This window comes from Prionailurus viverrinus, chromosome E3 (genome assembly GCF_022837055.1).
Source record: "Prionailurus viverrinus isolate Anna chromosome E3, UM_Priviv_1.0, whole genome shotgun sequence".
NCBI lineage: Eukaryota > Metazoa > Chordata > Mammalia > Carnivora > Felidae > Prionailurus > Prionailurus viverrinus.
Genome location: NC_062576.1, coordinates 39,067,923 through 39,095,857, shown reverse-complemented (window position 1 = coordinate 39,095,857; position 27,935 = coordinate 39,067,923). Strand labels below are relative to the sequence as shown.

The window sequence follows — 27,935 nt, the reverse complement described above, 5'->3', positions numbered from 1 at the left end:
ACTTACAGCATAAAGGCTCACCCTCCCCCATACTGTCTTAGGAGCAAAGGAAAGGATGACAGCTTCCATGTCCTATGTCAGCCCCATTCTGCACAAGTGCCTTCTAAGATAGCCTTCCCTACTTCTTTCTGCAGCAACTCTGCAAGCAGGGGCTTCTTTCCCAGTTTCATTCCCCACCCTGCAACCCTGTTCATTCGGCTGAAACAGGAGAGCCCCTAATACGTGATAATGCTCCCACCAAAGGCGGAAGCAGGGGAGCTGGCAGATATTACTTTCTGGTGTTTAGCAAAGGACATCCCAAAGTTGGCTGATAAGAAATCCAACTAGAGACCATCTTTCTACACAATTCTAAGCTCCCCAGAGACTTGCTGAAGAAAACCCTGCAGATAACTTCACTTTTTAATTTAAGATCCGATGGGGCGCCTGGGTGGCGCAGTCGGTTAAGCGTCCGACTTCAGCCAGGTCACGATCTCGCAGTCCGGGAGTTCGAGCCCCGCGTCGGGCTCTGGGCTGATGGCTCAGAGCCTGGAGCCTGTTTCTGATTCTGTGTCTCCCTCTCTCTCTGCCCCTCCCCCGTTCATGCTCTGTCTCTCTCTGTCTCAAAAATAAATAAATGTTAAAAAAAAAAAAATAATAAGATCCGAAAGCCCCAGCAGACTGGTGTCTCGTATTGAGTGGAGACATCCAAAACAGAGAGTCAAACGTGACCCTGACATTCAGATCACAGGGTCTCAACTGTGGAGCTGCAAACAAGAAACAAGACCAACAAAAAGGGAGTTAGGAATGAGCTGGGTTGGGGTCTCCATTTCCCTTACTCCTCAGGAATAGTTTCTTGCCTCTGCACAGTGTTAAGAGCTTAGAGCAGCAGCCTCCATCATTTTGTATATTCAGTTCTCAACCTGCTGTCCTGTAGAAAAACCACATCTTCCAAGTACTACTTGCCTAAAGAGGCGCACTATTGCTCACGCGGTTTCCCAGTGACAACCCCATTTTAGTCAATGCCATACTTCTATACTGTTTAAGTAGAGTAAGACGGTTCTCACATCCTGATCGAAAGTCCATTTAAAAACAGCTTTGCTGATAGGTACACAGTTTTTCTTTAAAGAGAAATCGTGTATGAATGTATCTTTACAAGATTCCCTGATTCTTTAACATGAATGACCAACCCATTTAAGAGTATCTTGCTCCAATATTTATATGTAACGGCAGTATCTAAAGACTTACGTGGTGTCAGGTAGTTTGGTGAAACTCTTAAGCGTTTTCTGTACGTATTTTTCTTTGGAGATGAAGAGGACATTTTGTTTTTTAAACCAAAACCCAACTAAAACCATAAGGACTGTACTCTGTAGAGTCTGCAGTCTCTGATCTGATCACAGGGATGGGAATTTGAACTGGAAGTCTTGGGGAATCTTTCTTTTGCTTTATAACCATACATGTAAGTCAGGCTTGGGATAAAGCACAGGGCAGTGGAGGGGTTCTAGGATGCATGTGCACGGGGTAGCCTCCATGATGACCGCTCTCATCCACCCAGCTCGGCCTCCCTGGTGGCTTGCGGCCCCAACACAAAGCCAACACACAACAATACTGAAGAATGCACAACCTTTACCGTCAGAAGGACCCAAGGTTAAATGCCGGCTTCAGTACATTGCTATTTTCGTCTTGGGCAACGTACTGACTTTGACTTTACCCTCTGTGGGCTTCAGTTTCCTCATTTATGAAACAAGGATAGCCCTTTCTCTGTCAGATTTATCCTGAAGATTAAATTAGATAATATACCAGGTTCACTAAACACCAGCTACTATTACTCATAGAAAGGCAGGTAATGTGCTTTGGTAGAGACTTAGAGGTAAATCCTTTCAGAGAGAAGCAAGTAACTTTCACTCAAGTCCAGGCACCAGAAAGGGCTACAGTCAGACTGTCAAAACTCCTTGCAAATGAGTCAGAAAGGCCAGTGGCATCAGATCTCAGAATGGGAACTCCAAAGATACTAATCGGCATCATAACACCAACCTGTCCACCTATTTGGGAACTTTCCACACCAGAAATACAAGCTTCCAAACCACTTCAGAAAGTAGCACGTGAAATATCAGCTCTCAGAACAAATGTTACATTCAGATAGTTATAGTCAAAAAAAGCGTAACACAGAGATGCATTACTTTCCTAGATACGAGATCTGCAGAACTAGCAAAAAATAAAACAAAATTCTTCTCCTTCCAGAAGTTAACTTACAAACCATGTAGCAAAATTAAAACAACTCCAGCAAAACTTTCAGTTTAATGAAAACTGAATTTAAAAAAAAGTTCTGTATCATTATCTGGCTCATCCAAATGGTATCTGAACAGTGAGTGAGTTACTGAATCCTGGCTTCATTCACTGGCTGTGACAATGATTATGCTTCCTCGATTATAAAGTAGAAATCACAGTCCCCAAAGCAAGGTTGGGGTGCAGGGCACGGAATGCGTGTCACGCGTCTGGCATATAAAGGACAACTCCTCCCTGGTTTTCAATACAGATACAGAAAAAGAGAGTAGGAATGCAAACTGGCTATATTTACGTGGTGGTTTTCTTATGGGTTTGCTGACGAATAACGAGATGTCTATTCAACCTGAAACTTTTTCCCACACGTGGTACGTTTAAAAGGCTCCTCTCCTGTGTGGCTCTTCTGGTGGCATGCGAGCTCTGAGTCCAAAATAAAGCTCTTTGTACATGTTTTACATTTATGGGGCTTTTCCCCTCTGTGAACGCTCTGATGGGAAACAAGCTCAGAGACACGGAGGAAGGTCACTGCGCACTCGGGACATTTTAAGGGTTTGAATTTTGAGAACAAAAGCAAATTTTCTCTGCAGTCCCCGCAGTGTTCGGCGTCGTCCTCACAGTCGTCCTCGTGGCCCTGGTCGGGGAGGACAGAGTGTGAGGGCTCTCCAAAGCACTGCACACACTGAGTGCACGGGTACTGGGTGGCTGACGTGTGCGTTTCCTCACGCAAAGCAAGATTTGTCTCCTGACCGAAACCTTTACAACAGTCGGTACATTCATAGGCTTTTTTGGCCGCGTGGGTTTTCTGATGCTGTGCCAACCCTGGGGGCCACAAAGAACCTCTCCCACAGATGCCACATGTGTGGGGCGTCTCCTTTACGTGGCTATTCATATGCCGGGACAGATGTGAGTGCTGGCGGAAGCTGCTGCCGCACTCAGCACACTTCTAAGGCTTCTCGCCAGCGTGGCTTCTCCTGTGTGTCCTCAGGTTAGCTCTGTGATTGAAAATCTTCCCACAGTCACCACGTTTATACTTCTTCTCTCCTGAATGAGTTCTCTGATGCAAAACAAGGTATGAATTATCACTGAAGCTTTGGTCACATTCAGGACACTTATACAAATGTTTGGCTTCTTCCCCAGAAAATTCAAGAATTTCAGAAAGTGCTGTAGTTTCTAGACATTGAGGTGGGTCTATTAATGGGGTATGGTTTTCGATGGTAACTAATAGGCTTATGAACCTTTTCTTGCAAGCAGGAGTTCCACCTGATACTTTCCTTTCAGGGTCTCCACCTCCAGTCTCAGAAGATTTTTCTGGGTAATAGACAAGGGGCACGGCAATGGAGGAGTTTTCTGGGGCCAGTTCCTCAACTCCCATAGAGTCTAGATTTAACTGCTGAGTAATCTCAGTCTTGCCTTTCCCTCCTGCAGGTAAAAACAAAAGAAAGCAAAACATAGACAGCACCCTCAGGTGGTACTGGGAAAGAAGCTAGTTACACAGAGGACCAAGAAACTGTAGACGGCTTATCCTAGAACGCAGACACTGATACACTGTACAAAATCAGGCCAGCAGGCTCTACTGGCTTCCCCAAGGATCTGGTGGTAGGTGAGCCTGTGACGGGTGGAAGGAGAAGAGAGCTATAACTAAGTCAGGGTCCAGTGGGATAGGAACTAAGGGCACTCTTGGTACACACTGCCTACAGGGGGTTTCCAGTTAGTCTCCTATGTCTCCAGAACTCTTCATCATTTATGCGATCTCAAGTGACAGCTGAGCAACCACAACTGGAAGAGAGACTGGGGTTCATTTTGAAGAGAGAAAAAGAGAGAGCAAGTAAGGATTTTTCTACCTAGCAGAGAAACACTGTGCTTATTACAAATAGTTTTATTGTCACTAGGAGAGTTCTTCAAAATTTCTTTACCTCTCCCCGAGGAAAGATCAATGTAGAGCTGCCATGCATGCAGCAGCCAAATAAGAACTAGTCTCGCTCCTAGGATGGCTAACAAATCTTGGGCCTGCCAAAAAGCATTCCTTTTTAACATCTGTCCAAATATTCTTAGTTTATAAAGCCAACATGTCAATACAAAAAGAGTCTGTCCTTCTGGAGAAACAGCCCTATGATTGTCCCAGTGCCCTGCCCAGAAAGGGTTTCTGGGTTGCAGTGCAGTGTAGGAATTCAAATGATACCCAATGGTTTTACTGACTCGAGGAGACCAAATTCAGGGATGCCAAGATGGCTAGGATTTGACAGCAAAATACTGGGGACGAGACAGGTGCCCAGGCAGAGCTCTGGGCATCTAGATAGGGTCCCCTTAAGACTTTGGCTGAGTATTAGTCTTTAAGTGCATGTGAGAAAACTACCCCAGACTGGAAAAAGAATCGTCAAAAAGGGATAGAACAAGCTTCAGAGTTCACACAATAGTTCAATAGTTCATGTTCCCACCAGCCAAAGTGGAACACACAAGGCATCGGGCAGTATCCTCAGAAAGACTGCCTGAGCAGCAGGTCAGATCAGTCCTAGACTAAAGGCTGCTCTGAATACACCTCAACAAAGCAAAAAGCAAGCCCTGAAAGGATCACACTGATCCCAAATAACTTAAATGCAAAGCCCAAAAATATTTTAAAAAATACAACAAAAGCCAACATCCAACAACATGAAACTGACAATGTCCAGCATCCAATCAAAAATTATTAGACAGGTAAAGAAGCAGAAAACTATGACCCATAAGTAGGAGCACAATCAATGAACAGAAACAGATCTAGAAATGACACAGATGGTAAAAATAGAAAGAATGTTAGAATACCTGTAACTCTGATATGATATAGTTCTAAGAGTCAATCCTAGTCAGAGACAAACACCACTCCGGCATGGGAACATTTCTGCATACAGTTCCCCTTAGGTGAAAAAGGCATAGCACCCCTTTAAGAGTAAATTAATTTTGAATCTTTAACAAATGATAGTAACCTACACTCATGAGGTTTTGCAAGTAAAACTGTAAACTGACTATAACAAATATTTGGGAAGATTCATAGGTACTGCCAGGTTTCATGCAAAACCATAGTCATTGTACTAGATTGGATTTTCTGTCTTAAGAGATCAACTCATCCTTTGAAAACCGCCAAGTTCTGTCATGCAAGTTCTTATATCCACATAGATCACCCAGATAGGTCCCACTGCCCCATACCAACATGTCAATGAGACATGAAATCCTGCTCCTAGAACTGACCAAAGTTCCAAAATGCAGGAAAAATAACTGCCTTACCCATCAAGGCCATCTCCTCGAAACACTCCTGTGTAGTGTCTCTGCTGAGGGACCTCTGGACAGAGTGCAGACACACACACTCCTCTTGAGAAAAAAACACAGCCAGATCCTCAAACAGCATCGGTCCCTGAAACAACATTAGAGCCCATCTCAGGAAGGCCCCAAGGCCACCCCCTCACTCAGTGTAGGTGGGGAAGAGCTAGAAACATCAGACCAAGGAAGAAACGGGCTTGGTGTCAAAGGTTCCTGAGTGCTGAGGATGATGTATAAATGGGTTCTAAGGGGGAAGGGGGGAGAGGAAGAGTGGTGTAAATCGCAAAGGAGTGAAAATAGACATAATTTTTGAGGCAGTGGTATAAGGACCAAGACGGTGAACTGTGAGAAGTTCTAGAAGAGACTTCTACTCCTTGCTAGTCTCTCTCCTTCCACATGACACTCACTGCTAAGCTCTCTTTAGAATCACATCCAGGCCTTGTCCTCCGTCGTTCAGTTTACCAGTGTTATAAACCAATAGAGCCTCGATGTGATTAAGAATCACCTGGGGTTTTGTTTGTTGTGTTTGTTTCTGTATTTATTCAAAAGGTGTGGGGTGACCCTAGAAATCTTCAGTTGGAGCAACATTCCAGAAAGACACTTTGAGATACTCATAGCCTTTACCAATGGGCCCTGCTCCCAGTTGGTGGTTCAGAAAGATTTTGAGGGGCCATTTCTCCCAAGCGCCTGGTCTAGGAACAAAGACAGCTTGGTCAAAGGGCTTTTGGGGGATGAGGAGCCCTCCCACAGAAAGGGGCGTTCCTAACCCTCTTCCAAAGAAGGACAGGTAGAGGCTGGAAAATATCGAGAGGAACGGGGACCCCGAGAAGGGACCTAGTCTTACCTGGGCCCCGGTTGTTGGGAGCGTGGACTCCATCTCGGGGTGGGGGTGGGGGAGGGGAATGCCTTCCTCAAGTCGACACACTGACTTCGGGACAGATCTGGGAGGAGAGAGAATAACCCCCAGAGGGGCCAACTGACTGCACTCCCAGGGCTCCCTCGCTTTTCCAACCCCTTTAAAACCTGAGCCGACCGCTCTTCGTGGCTCAGCCTCGGAGGGGCCGATCCCGGGCCGGCCAGGTGCCACCTACCGCTGAGAGACTAACGATCCTAGACAATCTCCCGTACCCGGAGAGAAGGAGCAGAGGCCGACGCCCCACTGACTCTCCAGACCTAGAGCCCGAGGCACTGCTAGATTCCCACGCTCCTTTACGTGGGAGCTGCCGGGAAAGCCTCCGGAAACGGCACGCCCCCTTGCGTTTTCGAAACTCTGCCCTGTGATTGGCCATCGCTGCCTCCGAAGGGGCAGTCCTTCTCGTGTGTTGACCAATCGAGCCCGCTAAGGGAGGACAGCTCTCTCACGGAGCGTGCTGGGAAATGTGGTTTTTCATCCATCTCTCGAAGCAAGTATTTCCGGATCCGCTTCCTGGGTTTCCGGGGTGAGCTCCTGCCCGGCTACCTGCGGGCAGGTAAGTGAATGGGTAGGGTGTGAAGAGATAGGGCGATCCCAGAGCGACGTAACGTTTCGGGGAATAAAGAAAGCAAGACCGGGAGACTCCAGAACCCGAAAGACTGTCGGCCCTGAAATGTGGGTTCGAGCGGCAGTGTCCCCTGTGGATCCGAAACGTCGGTGCGGACGGGGTGAGGTGAGGGAGTGGCCAGGAGTGCACGTCCTAGTCTCGGCCTGTGCAATAAAGTCCGCTGTATCTGGGACGGACTGTGGGGCGGTGGAATGAAAAGGGGTGTCTTCTGCGTGGACAAAGTTCAGATCAGCTTCGGCCGGTTACTAGTCTCGCATGCGATGTTTTCTCGTGACCTGTGGCTGCAGCCCAGCTGAGCCAGATCAAGCTCAGCCACAGCGAAGCTCAAGCGGGAATAGAGCAATAGGCTTGCTTCGTGCGTGAGACACGTATACCTCCTAATACCTCACATTCGTCCGGCCCCATCGCCACATAGTTTACGCTTGATGGACTGGGTGCCGTGGTGTAGGGATTTGGAATTTAATATTGAGCTCCTTCCCACGCTTTGCCACTAATTGCTTGGGTTACCTTGGTTAACATACAACTTTGCTTTTCTCGGCTTCAAAGAGCTCCGGATGCTTCTCCTCAGAGAGTGGTTTCAAGTAAGTTGTCGGTTTACAAAGGTGTCGATATACAAAGGTGAAAAAACAATTGAGATAATAAGTAATAGAAAATTCTGGATAAGTCTCAGTATGCTTTCTTATTCTGGTGCCAAGCATGTGCGTGTAGCTAAAGGGTTCCTCGAGAAATGGTTGCATGGTTACCGGAACAGTGTCATTGGAATTGACAAAGTAAGTAGTGGGAATGGGAGGAATATCAGCTAGCATGGTTTCAGTTGCAAGTAACAGAAAACCCAAGAAAACTATGTTCAAAAGTAGGGCGGGTAAAGGTTGGTTAATCCAGTTTCTCGGTGACACCAAGGTCCCAATGCCTCCATGTTTCTCCTCTGCCATTCTTAGCATGTTGGCGGAGGTGACAATGGAATCCACATAATACATGCGGATGTGCAGTGTACCAGGTACCTACCCATCCTAAACCAGTCATTCTCAAGAGCAAAAAGACTATAGCTACCGTAATTGATTTTGATCAACCGTGGTTCACCGCCTAGCACTGGTGGAAGGACCCACCTTCCCCTGGACTGTGACCCTCACAAAATCATGGCTCCGTTGGAAAAGAAAGAGAAAGCAGTAGAACAGATGTCGAATAGATAACTAAGAGCGTCCGCCACAAATGACATCTGTGGACAGCAAAGAGCTAGGCCTTCTGGGAATGGGTTACAAAAGAGGTATCTGGGGGTCCCGGGAGGAAGGAGAAAGGTTGCGAAAACAGAGGTGGAAGAATGAGAAGGACAAACTCAGCTACTCGCCAGACGGAGTCAAGGCAGAGATGTGCAAGAACAGCTGACAGCCTGGTACGCGGAGGTCTAGACTCAAAGCACATTCATCATAGAATCGTGGTAGTGCTCGAGCAGTCGTCTTTCCCCCTCTTCCTTTGGGCCTTTATTTAACGCTATTCTTATATCAGGGATATCTCATCCGGGGCTCACATTCTCTTGGTTTTGATTTCTGGCCCTTTCACCAAGAGTAAGAGGCTCTCCTGGCCCTTTCCTTTGAACTTTGGTCTCATTACAAAGATATAAGCACAGTTTCCAATGACCAGAAGTGAAATTGTGGTATTAACTCAATGAATAACCAGAGAGAGAGGGCTACCTCTGAAATGGGAGAGGAAACAAAATCTTCCCTAGACCTTCTAACTACCAGAACTATGCAAGTAGATCAAGAAGGGAGCTTGAAAGCTTGCGGGGCAGCTCTGTGGCTCAGTGGGTTAAGTGTTGGACTCTTGATTTCAGCCCAGGTCATGACGTCACGGTTCATGGATTGAGCCCTGTGTTTGGCTCTGCACTGACAGTGCAGAGCCTGCTTGGGATTCTCTCTCTCCCTTTCTCTCTCTGCCCCTCCCTCGCTCGTGAACCTCCCACCCCCCATTAAATAAATAAACATACAAAAAATTTTTTTTTTGGTAGAGCACAAGCAGGGTAGGGGCAGAGAGAGGGGGACAGAGGATCCGAAGCAGACTCTGAGCTGATGGCAGCAAGACCAATGTGGGGCTTCAACTCACGAACCATGAGATTATGACCTGAGCCGAAGTCAAAATGCTCAACCGAGCCACCCAGGTGTCCCAATAAATAAACATTTTTTTTGAAAATAGGGATACAGGGGCGCCTGGGTGACTCAGGCAGTTAAGCGTCCAATTTCAGCTCAGGTCATGATCTCACCGTCTGTGAGTTCGAGTCCTGCGTCAGGCTTTGTGCCAGTAGTGCAGAGCCTGGAACCTGCTTCAGGTTCTGTGTCTCCCTCTCTCTCTGCCCCTTTCCCACTCGTGCTCTCTCTCTCCCAAAAATAAAATAAAAATAAAAAATAAAATAAAAACAGGATACAAAACTATATGTAAGACAATGTCATTATTAAAAACACACCGAAGAGAGCAGTAAGGACACGTGCACATTTTGAGTGTTCATCTTGGGTTGGTGAGCCAAGGGTAATTTTTTCCTCTTTATGCTCTTCTATATTTTTCTTATTCCAGTGGGTGTGCATTTCTTCCAAAATTAGCACGGCAGTTAAGGCAGGAGTCTGGAGTTGGGCGGTGTGGGTTGAAATTGCTCCCAACACCTTAACAGCTCTGACATCTTGGATTCCTTATTTAACCTCTCGAGGCCTCAGTTTCCATCGCTGCAAAATAGGAACAATGAGCATAACTACCTCATGTCATTATTAGGATGATTAAATGAGATACTATGTCATACAACACCTGAGCATAATAGAAGTGCTCAGAAAGTATGAGCTTCATAATTGAAAAGGTTTTTTTTTTTGAGTTTATGTATTTATTTTGAGAGAGACAGAGACCGCGCAAGTGGCGAGGGGCAGGGAGAGAGAGAATCCCAAGCGGGCTCTGTGCTGCCAGCACAGAGCACAACATGGGGCCCAAACTCATGAAACCACGAGATCATGACCTGAACTGAAACCAAGAGTAGGACGCTTAACCAACTGAGCCACCCAGGCGCCCCTGAAAAGGTTTTTAAATAAGATGATGATACATTGGTTCTTTAGCAATTAGATACGTTGTTGTAGTCCACACAGAGCTTCCTGTAGTGATGTGTTTCCCGGGAGCTTGGAAGAAGGAGAATTAAGGCTGAACTTTGAGAATTACACTGAGAAAATGGAAATGACATCACATTTCTGTACAAAAAAAGAAGTAACTTCAAGCAAAGCCTGGAAAGTTAATCAAGTTCTGATTTAAGGGTCTGAAAAGGGATGTATTTACAGAGGGGTCTAGTCAGAGCGGAACCAAGTGGAAGAAGAGTCAGCAAGAGTCTGGCACCCTCTGGCATTGCTCAGACAAAGGAACGTCGAACGTGTGGGGCAAACATTCCTACACTAGACAAGATCTCCCTTAAGACTCTGTTTCCGTTCTTGTATACCCTGTTTACCAAGAACGTTCTGATTCGCAACGTAGCTTCCCAGGAATACTATAGAGGAATTGGTGTCTGGAGTGGGGCTAGGAGTACTCCAGTGACCCTTAACCATGAACAGGGGCACCAGCATTTGGCTTCAGCCTCAGTCTTTGTGAATCCGAGCTGTAATCCCAGTCTTGGGGTACACCGATGATATAAATGGAGAACGAGACCCTGGCACTCAGAGTCAGAGGGAGGGAAACCTACTTGTCACCATATCTCCTTCGGTTTGTGCTTCTGAGAATGTACCATGGGCATGGCACGCATACTTCTCAAACAAATGTTTGATGTCAGAAGATCGCCCATCCCCCTGTTAAACCGAAACCAAAACCACATATTGGACACATTAGTGAAAATCAGATAAAGAGATATAAATGGTTAATAAAAATAGGAGAAAGTGATCACACTTACTAAGAAATACACATTAAAATGAGATCTTATCACTTAGATGCAGAGAGGTAAGGAATGATAATACCCCATGTTGGTGATGCTGTGTGGGACAGGAGCGTTCTCAGGCTTGGTGTCGGAATAAACCAGTAAAACTGTTCTGGCAGGAGTTTGTTTCCAATTGAAATGTGGCCAGTTAAAAATAAGTTTGGGGTGCCTGGGTGGCTCAATCAGTTAAGCGTCTGACTCTTGGTTTCAGCTCAGGTCACGATCTCAACAGTTTTGTGGGTTCAAGCCCCACTGTGAATGTGAAGCCTGCTTGGGATTCTCTGTCTCCTTCTTTCTCTCTGCCCCTTCCCCACTTGCACTGTCTCTGTCTCTCTCAAAATAAATACATAAACTTAAAAAAAATAATTTTAACCAATGTTCTAGGAGTTTTTCCTAAAGAAATAAAATGGGGCACCTGGGTGGCTCAGTTGAGCATTTGATTCTTGATTTTGGCTCTGGTCACGATCCTAGGGTCATGGGATGGAGCCACATGTCGAGTTCTGCACTGAGCATGGAGTGGGCTTGGGATTCACTCTCTCTCTCTCTCTCTCTGCCCCTCTCTCTGGCTCATTCTCTCTCTCTCTCTCTAAACAAAAACAATAATAAAGAAAAGGAATAATCTGCAGTGTGTGCATGTTTCTGTACAAAGTTGTTAGTTGCAATAGTAATACTGTTTATAACCTGAATGTGTGTGTATTGCTGGGGAAACCTGATCGCCGGCCTCTGCTATCCCCCTCCCCAACCCTAGTCCATTTGAGTAGCAAATAAGGCCCTACGTAGGTAGTATCACTCAGGATTGGTGTAAGAGAGTAATACCCAACTTTGTTCCTCTATGTGCCAGATGACAGCCTGGGGACCAGAGGGGAGAGGTGAAAATTTAAATGCCTTAATTTCTAGAGAGACCTTGACCTTGGAGATTCATAGAACAATAAGTATGTATTACTTCCAAAATTAGCAGAGTGATGAAGCCAGGGCTCGGGGAGGGCAGAGCCAGCCCATGTAGATGGTGCTTTGCTGCTCACTCTGGCCCAGAGAAGCCTGATTACCTCCTATCTCCAAGGCTGGAAAAGAGTTCTGGAGCAGAGGAAGCAGGAATTGAGGGTTTCCCTTCATGTACTCCCTGGAGTACTGCCTGTGCTTGGCAGCTTGGAATGTGGCTAATCTACAGGAGTAGCTGGCTCTCCTCAAGGGTAGTGCCTCTAGAAGTCTCTCCGCTTGATCCATGGCCAGGGGGTGAAAAGAGCCACGCGGAGGCAAGAGAAAACAGTACACCCGAAGAGGGCTTGCAGCCCAAGGGAGAACAGACTGGATTCTCAGACAGATGACCGCTCCTGGTGAAACAGAACTAGAGGAGACAGACAACCACACTACCCAAATCACTGAGCCAGGAGAGAAGGGGCCGAGCTTAAGTCATTAAACCAACTAGGGACCAATTGGAGGGTGGAATGTTTTTGTTCAGAGGACAACTACCTTGCATAAATAACCCTTGTAGCAATAGGTGGTATCCTAGTCCCGAGAATAAAAGAGATCCTGTGTTAGAAGCTTAGCACAGTGTTTGGCAAATAGTAAGCCTTAGGAAAATAGTTACTTTCTCATTTGTGTTTAGAGAGTGTTTTTAGGGGCGCCTGGGTTAAGCATCCAACTTTGGCACAGGTCGTGATGTCATGATCTCGTGGCTTGTGAGTTTGAGCCCGGCCTCAGGCTCTGTGCTGTCAGCTCAGCGCCTGGAGCCTCAGATTCTGTGTCTTTCTCTCTGCCTCTCCCCTGCTCGCGCTTTGTCTCAAAAATAAATAAACGTTAAAAAAAGGAAATATAGGGTTGCTTTACATAAATCAAGAGTCTACCAGACACTACGCATATTATGTCGACAACGGATTATTCCTTGTTTTACATTGCATTGTTCTACTCTTGATCTATTTATACCAATTACCTTTAAAACTTTAGATACCTTTTGCTTTTCAAAATGTTAAAAGAATATGCTTTTAACTTTTTTCTAAGATAGTGTTACTTTTATTTAGACTTTTAATCTGTCATAACGTTTATTCATTTGGATATAAATTAAATTCTTTTTTTTTTTTCAACGTTTATTTATTTTTGGGACAGAGAGAGACAGAGCATGAACGGGGGAGGGGCAGAGAGAGAGGGAGACACAGAATCGGAAACAGGCTCCAGGCTCTGAGCCATCAGCCCAGAGCCTGATGCGGGGCTCGAACTCACAGACCGCGAGATCGTGACCTGGCTGAAGTCGGACGCTTAACCGACTGCGCCACCCAGGCGCCCCTAAATTAAATTCTTTTTAGGGTGAATCATTTTAGCCTTTGGCTCTAAGCACATCCTTCTTACTTCATCCTTTGGCTATGTGGACCATTTTTACTTGAAGGCAAAGAATAAATACCTGACTTAAAATTACTGTAAGATTTTGCTCGGCACGGGTTCCCTAGGAATAGAACCTGAGTTCGATCTTGTGATACAGAGCCTCCGGTCCCTTGAGTGCGACCGACCCTGCCCATTGGCACGGCGACAGTTCTCAACAACCTTTGTGAAGAGACGGACTAGCTGCAGGCCGTGTCGCCCGGCAGGAAGCTGCTGCCCGCCGGCCGGGTCGTCACCCACGCTTCCCCGGCTCGACGCGGAAAAGCCCGAGCCCCAAGCCCAGCCGAGGGGAGCGTTAGCCCAGGACTGCAGGGCAGAGGGCAATCCTGGTCTCCGGAGCCCGGGTATGTGCGCGCGGGGTGCTCGGTCGGCCCTAAAAGGTCCGAGCCGGTGGGCTCCCACCCGCGTTGCACCATTCCAGCCAACTCAGAGGCGCCCCGGTCGGAATCCGGCTCGTCTGCGCCTGCGCCGGCCGCCGGGCCTCACGGGAAGGCTGCCAGCTCCTAAGATGGCGGCGGCGGCTTCGGGCAGCTGCGGCGTCGGGCGGAGACGCCCCCACGTGGGGGCCGGTGGCCAATGGGCTTCCGGCCTGCGTCGCCGGCCGGGCGCGGGAGGCGGAAGTGCCGCGGGCCGCCGCCTCCGTCCGGGCTTGCGGCCCCTGCCGGTTACATAACTGGTTGCGGGCTTCGCGCGGCCTCACTTTTCGGCTGCCTGTGACCCCAGGATGCGCTGAGCCCCACGACGGCGTCCGCTGCCGCCGGCTCCTGCCAGAGGTGAGGTCCCCCGGCTCGGGTCTGCGGTGGGAGCGCTGGGCCCGGCCGGGGGCTGGGGCCGTGAGGGGGGAAGGGGCAGCGCGCACCGGGCGGGCGGGGGAGTTGGGGAGCCGGCTGGGGGAGGTGGGGACGCGAGTCGGCTGTGGCCGGGCGTGGGACGGCCGGGGCGCGCGCGGCCCACACCGCGGGGTGCCCAGGCGTGTCCGCGGGGTGCCGAGGGGCCCGCGGGGCTCGCGCCGGCCCGGGGTAAAGAGGGCCTGTAGAGTGCCCGGCGCGCTTCCCCGAGTGCCCCCCAGCACCCCTTCCCGGGGCGCCTCCGGGCCAGGGCCCTGGACGAGTTCGTGGGGAAATTTGGGACCAGGGGGCAGACCCGCCGGGTCTCCCTCCTGGTGAAGGGCCTGGCCTTTTCACAGTTCGGCAGTTTGCCGCCGCCTGGCCTGCCCTACCTTCGCTTTGGTACTTGTTGCACGGATTGTAGTTTTTTGCTGACTTGTTTGCCCTCCTGTGAACTCTTGAAAGCCTGGGGCTCTGTCTTCCTCATCTCCAGACTCTTTCGTCCTCAGCTGTACCTTTTGTTTTCAAGACAAATCAATTTCTTTCGTTTCTGGTAGTTTACAGACCGGCACGCAGATCGTAGGACAGCTCCGACCTTCTCTGCCAGATCGGGCACTTCTCAAGGAAGGGTGGGGGTCTGTAGCCCCTGTGATGTGGCCCGGTGGGAAAATTGTGAGGGAGGTTGTGAGCCTTCTCTGGACCACTGACAGCACACACGTATCTGTGTGCCCCGCGGGTGACAGAGCCCAGGACCCGGAGTTACTCTGCAATAAACGTGGGCATTGGCGGCTTCATCGATCTGTTACATTCTGCCAAGTCCTGAGCCATAAGATTTTGTTAGTCAGTGGTCCTGATGGAAGGATAGCAGCCCCACACAGTAGCTCCCTGTGTCCCCAGGTGGTGGTTAATTGGAGTCTCAGAACTGGAGAGAACATTGCTGGTTGCAGAAGTCTCACCGGAGGGCTGAAGGCAGAAAACTTCTAGTTAATGATTAACTGATCCAGGAAAGTTCTGTGACTCCGGGTCATCTACAGAAATACCACAATCCCTGTGGCATCTTGTGATGTAGAGATAAGTGTGACAAGTTATTTGTTTGCCCCGTGAGGCATGAAGAAGGGGAGTTCTGAGCAACATTGAACTAAAAGGGGCTAGAGCAAAAACCTATTCTCTCATGAAAGTCTCTGAATTGCTTTAAATTTAGGAGAGAAGGGATTACACACTAGACGAAATTCACAGGTGGTGAAACTCAAGGGTCATCTTTCCAGATGGACAGATCAGTCCTGGCAGTGCACATAGGTCTTCACTCACCTTGTTTAGGGATTTTATACCCATCAGAATCAGTGTGCAGATCGGCCCTTGAAAATGCAGCATGCCTGAGCGGCCTCCTCGTCGGGCCATAGTTTGCTACAACTCCATCCCCCTGAGCTTGCAGACACCCTGGGATTCTATGTAGACTGTTAAAACTTGTACAAAACTAAGTCTAGGCGTGGTGTAGTGTTAACAGGCCAGAATAAAAAGTGTAGACATGTTTTGTTTTAAGTTTATTTATTTATTATTATTTAAAAAAAAAATTTTTTTTTTTCAACGTTTATTTATTTTTGGGACAGAGAGAGACAGAGCACGAACGGGGGAGGGGCAGAGAGAGAGGGAGACACAGAATCGGAAACAGGCTCCAGGCTCCGAGCCATCAGCCCAGAGCCCGACGCGGGGCTCGAACTCACAGACCGCGAGATCGTGACCTGGCTGAAGTCGGACGCTTAACCGACTGCGCCACCCAGGCGCCCCAAGTTTATTTATTTTTGAGAGAGAGCACATGAGCGGGGAGAGGGGCAGAAAGACAGAGGGACAGAGAGACAGAAAATCCCAAGCAGGCTTCACACTCAGTACGGAGCCTGACACAGAGCCTGATCCCACAACCCTGGGGTCCTGATCTGAGCCGAAATCAAGAGTCGGATGTTCAACTGACTGAGCCACCCAGGCACTGCTAAAAAGTACTGACGTGTTTTTAAAAGGTCTGTTTGTAGCTTTTACCTCTTCTGGTTATAAGTTGCGGTGACTTTGTCACCTGTTTACGTCAACCAGACCCACTCGCAGACTTCAGATCTGACCTGAAGTTACTTAGCGACAGCATGCCTTCGGCTGGGATGTAAAAAAATTCCTGGATGCTAGGAGATTCGAGAGATAAAAGATACCTACGAAGTGATGCTCTCACTGCTCCCTGGGGACTCGGCCCTGAGACTGCCTGAGCCTCAGTGTACCATGAACAGCATTTTGGTTTCTGGCCCCCTGAGGTGTGTTTAGAGGGACCCAGAACGCTGACGGTGCAGCCGCTGCTGGTGACACAGCTCAGAGTCCTCAGAGCTCTGCATTTAGGGTGGCATGTGCCTTTGCAGTGCTGAGATAGCCCAGAGGTCTCGGCTCTTGGTGACAGTTCTCCTACCTGGATAGAAAGCTGGCTGCCTCCGAGGCAGTGTCTTCTCTGAAGTGGTGGCTCCATGTTTATGTTTTACCTCCACTATCTTCCCTCGACATCTGTTTCTAGAAGGAATCCACAAAGCCCTGGTGATTTTTCGATGTCCATCCCTTGTTTGCAGAAAGTGAGCTTGGGCGATCGACTCTGTGTCAAAGCTGGTCTTGCTTACGTCCGTGCACGTTGCTTTCAATCTGCAAAGTGATGCTGGACTTCTTTCTGGCTAAGCTTAAATGCTGATTTTTTCCCCCCCAGCAAATGTCTGTAAGTGTCTTTGATAATGCCAGGATCGGGCCTCCTTCCCTAAATCTCATCCTTTATTAGCGTGACTTTTGATAGGAGCTGGCTGGCAGGCCAGTTCAGGATTAGCTGAAGCCCAGCTATCTCACACTGCTGATTAAACAGAGACCCATGCATTGGGAACCCTAGCGAGTATACGGTAGTTAGCATTCTGGTATGAACCTTAAGGCGTCTGCTCAGTGCTTGTGGAATGATAGGAAGGAAGTGTGAACACGGAGGCAGGGCTTTCTGCATGAAGTGGTTTGGGGTCCAAGTCAACCATCGAACCGGTGCCCGATGGAGTCTGCATGCCGAAAAGGCTGGCCGGCATGCACAGTCACCGGAGGTGGCCACAGCACGGAGCTGAGATAGATGGTCAGGTAGAGAAGGAGTAACAGCGAGTGGGGACCAGTCCCTGGTTGCATCCTGTCAGCATCTCAGACTCCTCATGTCTTCACCTGAGACTGACTTCCAGCTCCGGCAGGGCCCATGTGGCCAGGGGGGGGGGGAGCCACCTGTGAATGTGACAGCGCAGAGACTTTTAAATGTCTCTTCAACTTGTAAGAATGATTACCCATTTTGCCCCAAAATGGACTCTTAGTGCCAGCTTTTAACCCCGTGGCCTCAGAATAGTGTGGCATTTTGTGTACTGATGCGAGAAATAAACCTTGTAAACACAGATTCACAGTTGTAGGGAAGCAGAGGAGGTGGTTGTGGAAGGGGACACAGCACAACGGTCTGAGGAAGTCTTTGTTCCCTCTGCTTCCACAGGAAGACCAGAGAAAAGTATTTTGTCATCTGCAACAAACGAAGTTACAAAAAGAAATTCTACCGGTTCTATTTCTTGTCAAATAGTTACTGTTGTTAAAAATCAAATCCTGTCCCTCTTTTTTATTTCCTGAATTCCTGAAACGTGATCTATTTGGGCAGCAGCATATTGGAATTTGAGCCCATCTTGAAAATAACCAAGAAGAAAGCAGTTTCATTATGTAAAATAGCCTGTGGGTAATTGTCCTTTAGGTACTCGAGAAAGAATTCTTAACTGGAAAATGTTAGTGCAGCAGTATTTACATCTTTTCTGTTGTGTTCATGGGAGGGCTGTTGGATACTTCTTTCAGACTTGTTTCTTTTTGGAGCCACTCCTGACTTTCTTTGAACTCTTCGGCAGGGCTTGCTGGTCAGAGAGCCCCTGCCGGTTCTATTCTTAGTTTCACATTACAGTGCTTGGTTTCTCCTCTGGCCTCCCATTTTTAACACCTTCGTTGATGAGTGTCTGCAGAAAAGCACACTGCTTGATAAATGGTCATGGCATAAACGTACCTGTGTACATAGGGCCCCAAAAGGCCCCTTGGTCCCTTACCAGCCAAGCCCTTTCTGTTGGGGGGAGGGGAGAATCATTATCTTGTGGGAAACACCAGAAACCACGGGGTATATAGGGGATTCTTAGCTGTGCTTTACATGGCACGTGAATTTCTTTACTGTGAACATGTGTTCTTAGTAAAACAAAAAGGTTTATAAGAGCATTTCCTTCCCTCAAGAAAAGGGGAATGTTTTTATTTTTTTATTTTCATCTTATTTTAAGTAAACTCCATGCCCAACGTGGGATTCGAACTCATGACCCTGAGATCAAGAGCTGCACACTCCACTGACTGAGCCAGCCAGTCAGTGCTCTGGGAATGGTTTTTTTTTTCTTTTTTTAACCTTTTTAAAAAATGGTCATCTAAAACTGATAATTTCTTTATTTGGATTTTATATAGCTACTAAAATTGTTTTTTAATAATTACAGGTGTGCTTTTTAAAATATGTTTATAATTCCGTTTGGCATCCTCGTCCACAACTACCTTCTCTGCTCCATTACAACTTTGAGTCTGTGTTTAGAACATTTGTTCTTGGTATGGGTGCACAAAACACCCTGCTATTTCGAGGATCTAGGGTTTAAAAGTTGGCACTAAGAGATAGTATTTTGGAGCAAAATGGGTAACCATTCGACTTATAATTTGAAGAGACACTGAAAAACTTCCCAGTTGTTGCTAATTAAAAAAAAGCCCATGAGATAATTTTAATAAAAGCATATTCATGATTTTCACATACCATCTGACAGTTTTTTTTTTTCTGAAAATAAAAATAGTTCAAGCTCATTTAACGAAAAAAAAAAAAAGCTCAAGTAATGCAGAAATGGGTGATGTGGAACACAGACGTCTGCCACAATTCCAGAGGCAAATGCTGGCATGAGGTCGAATTACTTTTAAAAAATAATAAGTTAACCTCATGATCAAGTGTTAACTTATACCAAATTTGACCCACTTTCATAATTAACGTCTCTTTGATTCTGGAGGATCCCAGACTCAAAGCCAGAGAAGCGGAGATTAAAACCCCCCGTACAACAACAAAACCCAGCAGAGGTGGAAATGCTGAAGGAAGGCAGGGAGGCCTGGCTTGCTGGGGGCAGTGGGGAGGGGGGCGGGCAGGGTTACTGATACCTGACTCCCCCATTGGAGTACTTTTTCCTTTCAGAGTGAATAGCTACCACCTGGGTCTGTGTCACCACTGCCCCTGGCAGTGCAGAGAATTGAGAATTGAGAATTGCTGGTGGCCTGCGGGAGAACAAACACTCTTGGTTGGGTTTGAGCCCTAGACAGGGTCCAGTCTTGGGTGATAGTCAAGAATGCAGATTAGGGGGGCGTCTGGGTGGCTCAGTCCATTAAGCATCTGACTCTTGATTTTGGCTCAGGTTACAATCTCAGTTTTGTGAGTTCAAGCCCTGTGTCAGGCTCTGCGCAGACAGCACTAAACCTGCTTGCAATTCTTTTTCCCGTCTTTCTCTCTGCCCTCGCTCTCCCCCGCCCCCCCTCATGCTCTGTCTCTCTCAAAATCAGTGAACTTAAAAAAAAAAAAAAAAAAGAACGTAGATTAAATACATTCTTAAATACGTTACCCTTTGATTTCCCCTCTCCCCCCAAATGTGGTATTTACAGGTGTTTTTGTTGTTAAACCAAACTAGTTGACCACTCCCTGGATCAGAACTGGGAGTTACACTCTGGGTGCACCTTGTCAGGCGGCCTCTTACCGTGGTCCCAGCTGAAAAAGCCTCGGGGCAAAAGCGCTTCTTTACCAGGCCATCCTTTGGCCCTGCTGTCTCCAGCCTTGAGCTTGGTCTTGGAGAACGTGCAAGCTGGCAGCAGAGGCTCATCTCCACGCTCATTTTCTGTTCTGGGAAGATGAAACACATCTGGAGCTTTCCCGCGAGGCGACCATGGGGTCTGCTTATGGCTCCACATCTCTGGCCCCTGTTCCGGTGTCCCCTTTTCTCCCAGCTCATAGTCTTGTCTGATCTTCCTCTTCATTGTCTCACCCTAGATCTGGGCTTTTGTTCTCCGGATTTGACACTGACCAAGTAGGGACACAAAAAGCAAATAGTCCTTCGGCTGCCTGTCCGCCACCTTTGTGGACGTTCGCTGGCCCGACTGCTGTGATGCAGGCCCTTGGAACAGCCAGAGGGTTCTTTCCGACTGTCTTGAGCAACATAGCCTTCCCAAGGGGCTTGGGTGGTTTGAGCGTATGCCCTCCACATCTGGACATGAGGGAAAACAAAATGGAAAAATAAATTTAGGACAAAATAAGATCTATGTCGTCTTGAGGCACAAAGTAAAACTAAAGAGCAAAGCTCCAAAATGCAAGAGGTCCTCTGAACTTGACAGAGGCTTTTGTCTTTGCTTTCTCATTCTTGAGCATCTGGAGGAGGTCCCAGCTGTCAAGTGCCTATACCCCAACTGCCCCTGGCTGAGAACTTGGCACCTGACTGTAATGTTTACCATTAGCTTATAATTAATGTGTAGCCCCCTGCCCAGATCTTTTTTCCTTTTTAATATTTATTTTTGAGAGAGAGCGTGCACATGCAAGCAGGGGAGGGGCAGAGAGAGGGGGAGACACAGAATCCAAGGCAGGCTCTAGGCTCCCAGCTGTCAGCACACAGCCCGATGTGGGGCTCGAACTCATGAACCGTGAGATTGTGACCTGAGCCGAAGTCGGATGCTTAACCGACTGAGCCACCCACGCGCCCCGCCCCCTGCCCAGATCTTAGGCAGAGCCATGGGTTTGACGTAGTTGAAGGAGGCACAGAACATCACCATCCCCCCAGCTAGTTGCCTTCTGCCCCTTCTCAGTTCCCCCATCCCATCCACTTTCTGATTTCTGTCACCATCGATTCCTTTAGCTGGTTTTAGAATGTCCTACAAGTGGAATCCTCCAGTATCATCAGTTTGCGTTTGGAGAAAATTGTATGTGAGAGTTGTGGGCTCCCCTCAGCGTGAGGAGGTGGGTTCTCAGAGGGCGGCTGTTTGGAACCGGAACGCCAGGTGCCTGTTTGCGTCCCCTTGTAAATTATTCATGTTGCTCCTGCACCGAGGTTTTGGGAGGAGCCCAGCCTGCCGGAGCAGCTGCCCGTGTGAACAGCTGGGCTGTGAAGAGTGCTCCCTGTGCCCCTTGGGGCTCCTTTGAACCCTGTAGCCCATTTTACTGCTGTGCTGCAAGGCAGGGTCCTGAATCCATCCCTGCCTTAGTTTCCGTCCCCCTACCCATCATCCTAAAGGCGAGAGGTTAGCTCATTACTGTTGGGTTTTTCAAGCCTATAACCCTGGCGTCTGCAGAATTTCACATTCCTGAGGGCCCTGTGTCTAACGCTCGCACTATGGGCGAGCTTGTGCTAATCTTCCCTCGAGCCTCACTTGAGAAGACGCCTGGAGTTCCAGGAAAGGCCATGGTGGTACTTTGTCGTGGGTGACGGACTGAGGGTTCAGAAAAGGGATGGACGAAGTCGTGAGCTTTAGAGGGTTTAGGGAGGAGATTCTCGAGGAGGCTGCTGGCTTCCAGAGAGGGGGAGCTGCCGGTGCCCTGTGCACGTGTGCTGGGGTAGAAGCCGGCCTGAGACGGTCAGGAATAAAGCAGGAAGGTGGCGGCGCGGGTTATGTTGAAGGGAAGCTGGTGGCGGGAAGGCCTGTCCAAGAGCAGGTACACACAGTCCCCAGAGTAGGGGGTGGGTGGGCGGGGCGGGAGGGGATGTGGAGCTGGGCCGGGGACAGGAATGTGGGGTGGTCCTTGGGAAGGGGCCGTCTCATTTCATCTTCCCAGCTGCAGGTAAGAAAGCAGAGGCACATACAGGACAGCTGTCTTGGGGTCACAGTGACCCCAGCCTCCTTGCAGGGTCTGAGAGCACAGGGCATAGCATCCAGAGCGTAAGTGGAGGGTGGTCTAGCCTCGGCAAGGAGGAAGGACCCTTTCGAACCAGTGGGAGTAAAAGAAGAGAAGGAAGGGAAGGTTCTAGGAGTGCTCATGGGTGCAGTGTGGTCATGGCTGGCCCGAATATCCGGCTAAGGGCAAGGGGAGAGGCCAGAGTACCTGCCAAGGCCTTAAGAGAATGGGGTGGTTTTTACAAGTTGAATGTGGCTTGTGTGAGACCAAGAGGCAGTGCCTCTGAAGAAGGCCAAAGCCCTGTGGACCTGGGGCATTGGGGCACGAGGGAAGGGGCATCCAGAAATAGGGTTGTCCCGGCCTCCTTGCCTGGAGCGGGAGTGGAGTGCCCTGTGGACCTCGTGATGGCCTGGAACCCCTCTGGGAAGTGGAACAGTTCGTTCTCAGCCCGCAGGTTCTGAGTTCCCAGCAGTTGGCAGTGGAAGGGAGATGGAAAGTGCCCCGGCGGACGTTGGGGACATCTTGGTGGCCTTTCCTCCACTTTGACTCTGTCCCTCTGGCTGAGCACTCAGAGGCAGTGCCCAGGTGTCCAGACACCACCCTCTCCTACAACCTGGGAGTCCTCAGGGAAAAGTGGCCTTTCATACAGGGACCAGGGAGGTCATTTCAGCAGAGAAGGAGGACAGGGTTTGCAGACAGCCTCCTGAGGATGTGGTCAGGGACCGAGAAAGGACAGAGCAGGTGAGCAGGCAGGCCCTTCATTTGCATCTTGGAGAATCTGGTTTCTGTCCCTCCCTGAGTTGCTCCACTCAGCCACCCTGCCCCCCAGAGGTCAGGGGCGGAATGCAGACCCCGGAAACCTGGACAAGAATCATCATACAAGCCTGGACCTTCGCAGCTTCATGTTTTAGCTTCACAATCCAAGCGAACTTTGGGTTCCTTGTATGAGGGGTCCCTGCTGTTGTAGTGTAGATGTGCCTATGTCTTGTAGGGAGACGTGCTGAAATGTGGCCTTTGTGTCTGCGGCTTCAGTGTCACATCCACCAGCATCCCAGGGCTCAGATGGAGGCCCAATTCGGGGGCCTCTGCTCTGGCTTCACCCGTGGGCCTCTGTTCTCTAGTGAATCACCAGGATCCTTGTTCCATAAGCCCTAAGAGTAGCCCATAGCAATAGGAGACTGGCAAATGGTGGAAGGTTCTGGAAAAATAAGTGGGGGTTCCTTCAGGCGCCAGAGGTGGGTTCCCTGTCCTGCTCTCTGTCTGTGAATCATCCACTTGCCACCCCAGCATCTCGCATGCACCGCTGCCATCTCTACGCTTGTCCTCCGACTCCGTTCCTTCCTGTCAGACAACCGTGAGCCGCGTTCTCCCTTTCGCTGCCTTCCTGTCCTTTTCTCCACCCGTTGTCAGTTGGGCTGGGACACACTAGGCACTATAAATGCTGCATTTTCCCCTAGTTGAAAGTGACTTTCTATTTTTAGATGAAGGCTTATGAAAACATGGAAGTACTTTTAACAGGGACGTGAGAATCCACAAATAGGTGTGTATCTTGGAGCCCAGTGGTTTTCTTGAAAGTCAGACCGGGAACAAATCCTGCCACTTTGGTCAAGAGCCTTGTTGTCCCAAGGGTACTAGGGAAAGATTGACCAATCCCAGGATATGAGAGATGCTCGTGTATTGTGGATGTCATCCTTTGCTATCGGGCCTCACGGTAGGGGGGTTTTAAAAAATCTTTTAAAATCAGTTCTATCAGGGGTGCCTGGGTGGCTCGGTCGGTTAAGCGTCCGACTTCGGACGTCATGATCTCACGGTTCGCGAGTTCGAGCCCCGCGTCGGGCTCTGTGCTGACAGCTCAGAGCTTGGAGCCTGCTTCACATTCTGTGTCTCCCTCTCTCTCTGCCCCTTCCCTGCTCATGCTCTGTCTCTGTCTCAAAAATAAATGAACATTGGGGCGCCTGGGTGGCGCAGTCGGTTAAGCGTCTGACTTCAGCCAGGTCACGATCTCGCGGTCCGTGAGTTCGAGCCCCACGTCAGGCTCTGGGCTGACGGCTCAGAGCCTGGAGCCTGTTTCCGATTCTGTGTCTCCCTCTCTTTCTGCCCCTCCCCTGTTCATGCTCTGTTTCTCTCTGTCCCAAAAATAAATAAACGTCGAAAAAAAAATAAATGAACATTAAAAAATTTTTTAAAAATAAAATCAGTTCTATCGAAGTTCAGTACACACACGACAGAATGCACCTGATGAGTTTCCGCGTGTGTGTATGTACGCGCATCTGTGTGTGTAACCACCACCGCCACCTAGAAAGACCACATCCTGTCCCGTCAGGAAGTGCCCCGCCCCCAGCCTCCCAGCTCCCCAGCCTCAGGCAACCTGACGAGTTGAGGCCCGGCTTCCTGGCTGTGGCCGTGATCGCCGGCTGCTGGCTGCCGCTTGCTCTGCTCATTCCCTTCGCTGTGCTGGAGGGTCTGGTGGGAGCGTGCCGACTGCGTCCTGTCCCGCACCTCCTTTCCGTGGGAGCTCAGAGCACGTTTGCCGGGGACCAAGAGCACAGTGGGGCACGGCCAGTGAGATCCCTGGGGCTCTGCCAAGGGCAGTGAGGGCAGGCAGTCACGGCACCCCGTTTCGGGCTGGCTCGAGCCCATCCAGCACCAGATGAACTGTCTAGAGAGCTGTTCCTGGAAAGAGGAGGACGTGAACTTTCCTGGCACAGGCCAAATGTTGGAGCTGAAGGTTGATTTTTAGATTCATCTGGTGATTTGTGGTTTGTTTGATTTCTCACCGGGGGGTGGGATGGGGTGTGAGTGTGATGTTTCCTTTCTCAAAACCATTTAAGCTGCTACCCTGTGAAAACTCACAGACAGCACACATATTCTTGGCTGAGACTCAGCTCCCTGTGATCGCTTCTTGCACAGTGACCGACTTTTTTCCCTTCCAGTGTGAACTAATTAGGATCGGCCCAAATCGGGGGTAAGCTACCAGGTTGGCCTTGGCGCACTGGCAGTTCTTCCCCGTCTCTAAGTCTGTATCTCCTGCCGGGCTCCCTGGTCTTCAGCTTTGTCTTCCCAGGGGTCCCCACCCTACCAGGCTGGCACAGACTGGGTCTGTGTCACCCCTCGCCCCCTCCAGTGGGCACTGGTGTGGGTCCCTGCAGTTTGACTTGCAGGCTGGAAAGCTTCTGATGGCCTCCAGAATCTACTGTGACTGCCTTCAGAAAGACTCTAGCATTCCCTGTCAGGATTAGTTCGGTTTTGTTTTGAACAGCTTGATTGAGATCTCATCCACATGCTGTCCACTCCACCTGCTGAGAGAGTGCCGTTCAGTGTCTACAGTGCGCTCACAGAGCTGTGTATCCGTCACCACGTTCGGCCTCAGGACATTTTCACCACTCCCGAAAGAAATCGCATCCCCGTAGCCACCACCCTCCAGTGCTGCCAGCCTCTGCAACCACACTTCTACTTCCTGTCTCTCTGGATTTGCCTGTTCTAGACGTTTCTTGTAACTAGAATCCTAAGATAGGTGGCCTTTTGTGTCTGGCTTCTGCTCGGCATCATGTCTTCAGTGTTCATCCCTGTCGTAGCCGGGGTCAGTATAAATGTCCAGTGTGTGGACAGACCACATTTTATTGATGTGGTCATCCATTGACAGATGTTTGGGTTGCTTCCACTTTAGGGCTGTTTTCGGTGAGTCCGTACTGGACTCCCACTCACCCTCCCTCCTTTGCTCAATTTAGGGGAGGAATTGTTGGGGCGTTGATATTTATAGATCATCCTCTTTGGCCACTTGGATTGGCAGCTGGTGACGTGTTGGGGTTTGTCCACCAGGATTTTCCCCTGAGATTGTTGCAGCAGGGAGAGGGGGGCGCCCCTCGTCTCAGGAGCCTTCTCTGGAAAGACTGCACTGAGGGACAAGGCTTGTCGTTGGCCTTGGATGATGTGGGGCTGTTGACCTGTGACTCAGAGGCTCCGGATTTTGGCCGGGGCTGCCTGCACTTCCCAGTTTTCTTGGCCGGAAGGGGAAGGAGTTGCCCTGAACTGACCCTGTGGCACATGCATAGCATCTTGGGCAGCTTCAAGCCAGCTCCTAAAACAGTACCCTGTGTCCTAGGACTACATGGTGAGTGTCCTGTCGCTCTTTAAAACATCAGAGGAGTTTGAGGGCTGGTTAACTCGGGTCCTCGGCAGTATTCACTGAGCCCATAACCCTCTGGACCGGCCGCCACACCCACCTGGGATCCAGAGTGTGGGTCAGTGAACCAGCCCTGGTTTGAGAGAAGTCGCTCTTCGGGGGAGGAGGTGCACAGAGGCGGTGGGCGTTGCTGCGGGTGTGGTGCTGCTTTTCCAGGTGCCAGAGGCGTTTAAATCCGTCGCCTGGCACACCTGCCATCTATATCTGACACTCCGCCTCTGTGGGAAAGTCGTTTACTCAATTAGGAACATTTTCAAACAGTCCCTCCACGTACTCATCCAATTGGACGGTTATAACATTTAGCCCTAACCCTAACTTTGCTCCAACTAAATTAAGTTACAGGATAGTCTGTCGTTTTGCCTCTGCATATCCAGTATGCATTTCTTAAAGAATATGGACATTCTCGGGAGGCCTGGGCGGCTCAGTCAGTTAAGTGTCCAACTTCGGCTCAGGTCATGATCTCACAATTCGTGAGTTCGAGCCCCGTGTCGGGCTCTGTGCTGACAGCTCAGAGCCTAGAGCCTGCTTCGGATTCTGTGTGTGTGTGTGTGTGTGTGTGTGTGTGTGTGTGTGTGTGTGTGTGTCTGCCCCTCCCCCACTGTACTCTGTCTCTTTGTTTCTCAAAAATAAATATTTAAAAAATTTAAAACATGAATATAGACATTTTCTGTACAAACTATTATACCTTACAAGGTTAATGGCACCTTCAGTTGTTGTTTTAGAAACTGTGTGTGTGTGTGTGTGTGTGTTGTGTGTTGTGCCGGAGAATTTTTTTTTTTTTTAAGTGTCAGAGGTAGGGGCACCTGGGTGGCTCAGTTGGTTAAGTGTCCAGCTTCAGCTCAGGTCGTGATCTCATGGTTTGTGGTTTAGAGCCCTGTGTCAGGCTCTGTACTGACAGCTCGGAGCCGGGAGCCTGCTTAAGTTTCTGCATCTCTCTCTCTCTCTCTCTCTCTCTCTCTCTCTCTCTCTCTCTGTCTCTGCCCCTCCCCCCTTCTCTCTCTCAAAAATAAATAAACATAAAACATTAAAAAAAAATTAAGTGTAGGGGCGCCTGGGTGGCGCAGTCGGTTAAGCGTCCGACTTCAGCCAGGTCACGATCTCGCGGTCCGCGAGTTCGAGCCCCGCGTCAGGCTCTGGGCTGATGGCTCAGAGCCTGGAGCCTGTTTCCGATTCTGTGTCTCCCTCTCTCTCTGCCCCTCCCCCGTTCATGCTCTGTCTCTCTCTGTCCCAAAAAAATAAATAAACGTTGAAAAAAAAAATGTTTAAAAAAAATTAAGTGTCACAGGTATACTGCGTGGATTCAGAATCCAGCTAAGGGGAATGGGGGGTCAGCAGGTGAAAGCCTCTTTCCAGTTCAGGTGAGCCTGAACTGGTTTGGTGCCTCCAGCCCTGAACCAGGATCGATGTTCAATAAAGTTCAAGGGAATGTTTCTGGACCGGCCAGATGGTGCTGGTTAGCGGCTGGTGGTCACCAGCAGCCCACGTTAATGGGCTCTTCCTCTTCAGCTCCCAGCCCTTTGGCGTCAGCGGCTCGTTCCAGCGTCAGCACTGCCCTGTGGGGCCTCACCCTGTCTATTTTAGAGGCAACTCAGACTGGCTGGCT

The 27,935-nt window shown here is 49.3% G+C and overlaps 2 protein-coding genes across 5 annotated transcripts in view; one reads left to right on the top strand and one right to left on the bottom strand.

Annotated features, from left to right (window-relative positions):
* Positions 1–513: 513 nt before the first annotated feature.
* Positions 514–6,587, bottom strand: ZNF597 (zinc finger protein 597). The gene is given in 4 exon segments (XM_047839291.1): positions 514–2,619; positions 2,621–3,678; positions 5,515–5,641; positions 6,392–6,587. Coding segments are annotated over 4 exon segments (1,287 nt in total). The 5' UTR covers positions 6,425–6,587; the 3' UTR covers positions 514–2,550.
* Positions 6,588–6,991: 404 nt separating this feature from the next.
* NAA60 (N-alpha-acetyltransferase 60, NatF catalytic subunit) overlaps positions 6,992–27,935 on the top strand; it is a 33,715-nt gene continuing 12,771 nt past the window's right edge. For 2 of the 4 annotated variants that reach the window (XM_047837648.1, XM_047837645.1), the window contains exon 1: positions 14,012–14,159. The gene's annotated coding sequence lies outside the window, so the exon portion shown is untranslated. Of the gene's footprint in view, positions 7,017–14,011; positions 14,160–27,935 lie in introns of those variants that run through there. The other 2 variants (XM_047837647.1, XM_047837646.1) reach the window with 2 other exon arrangements.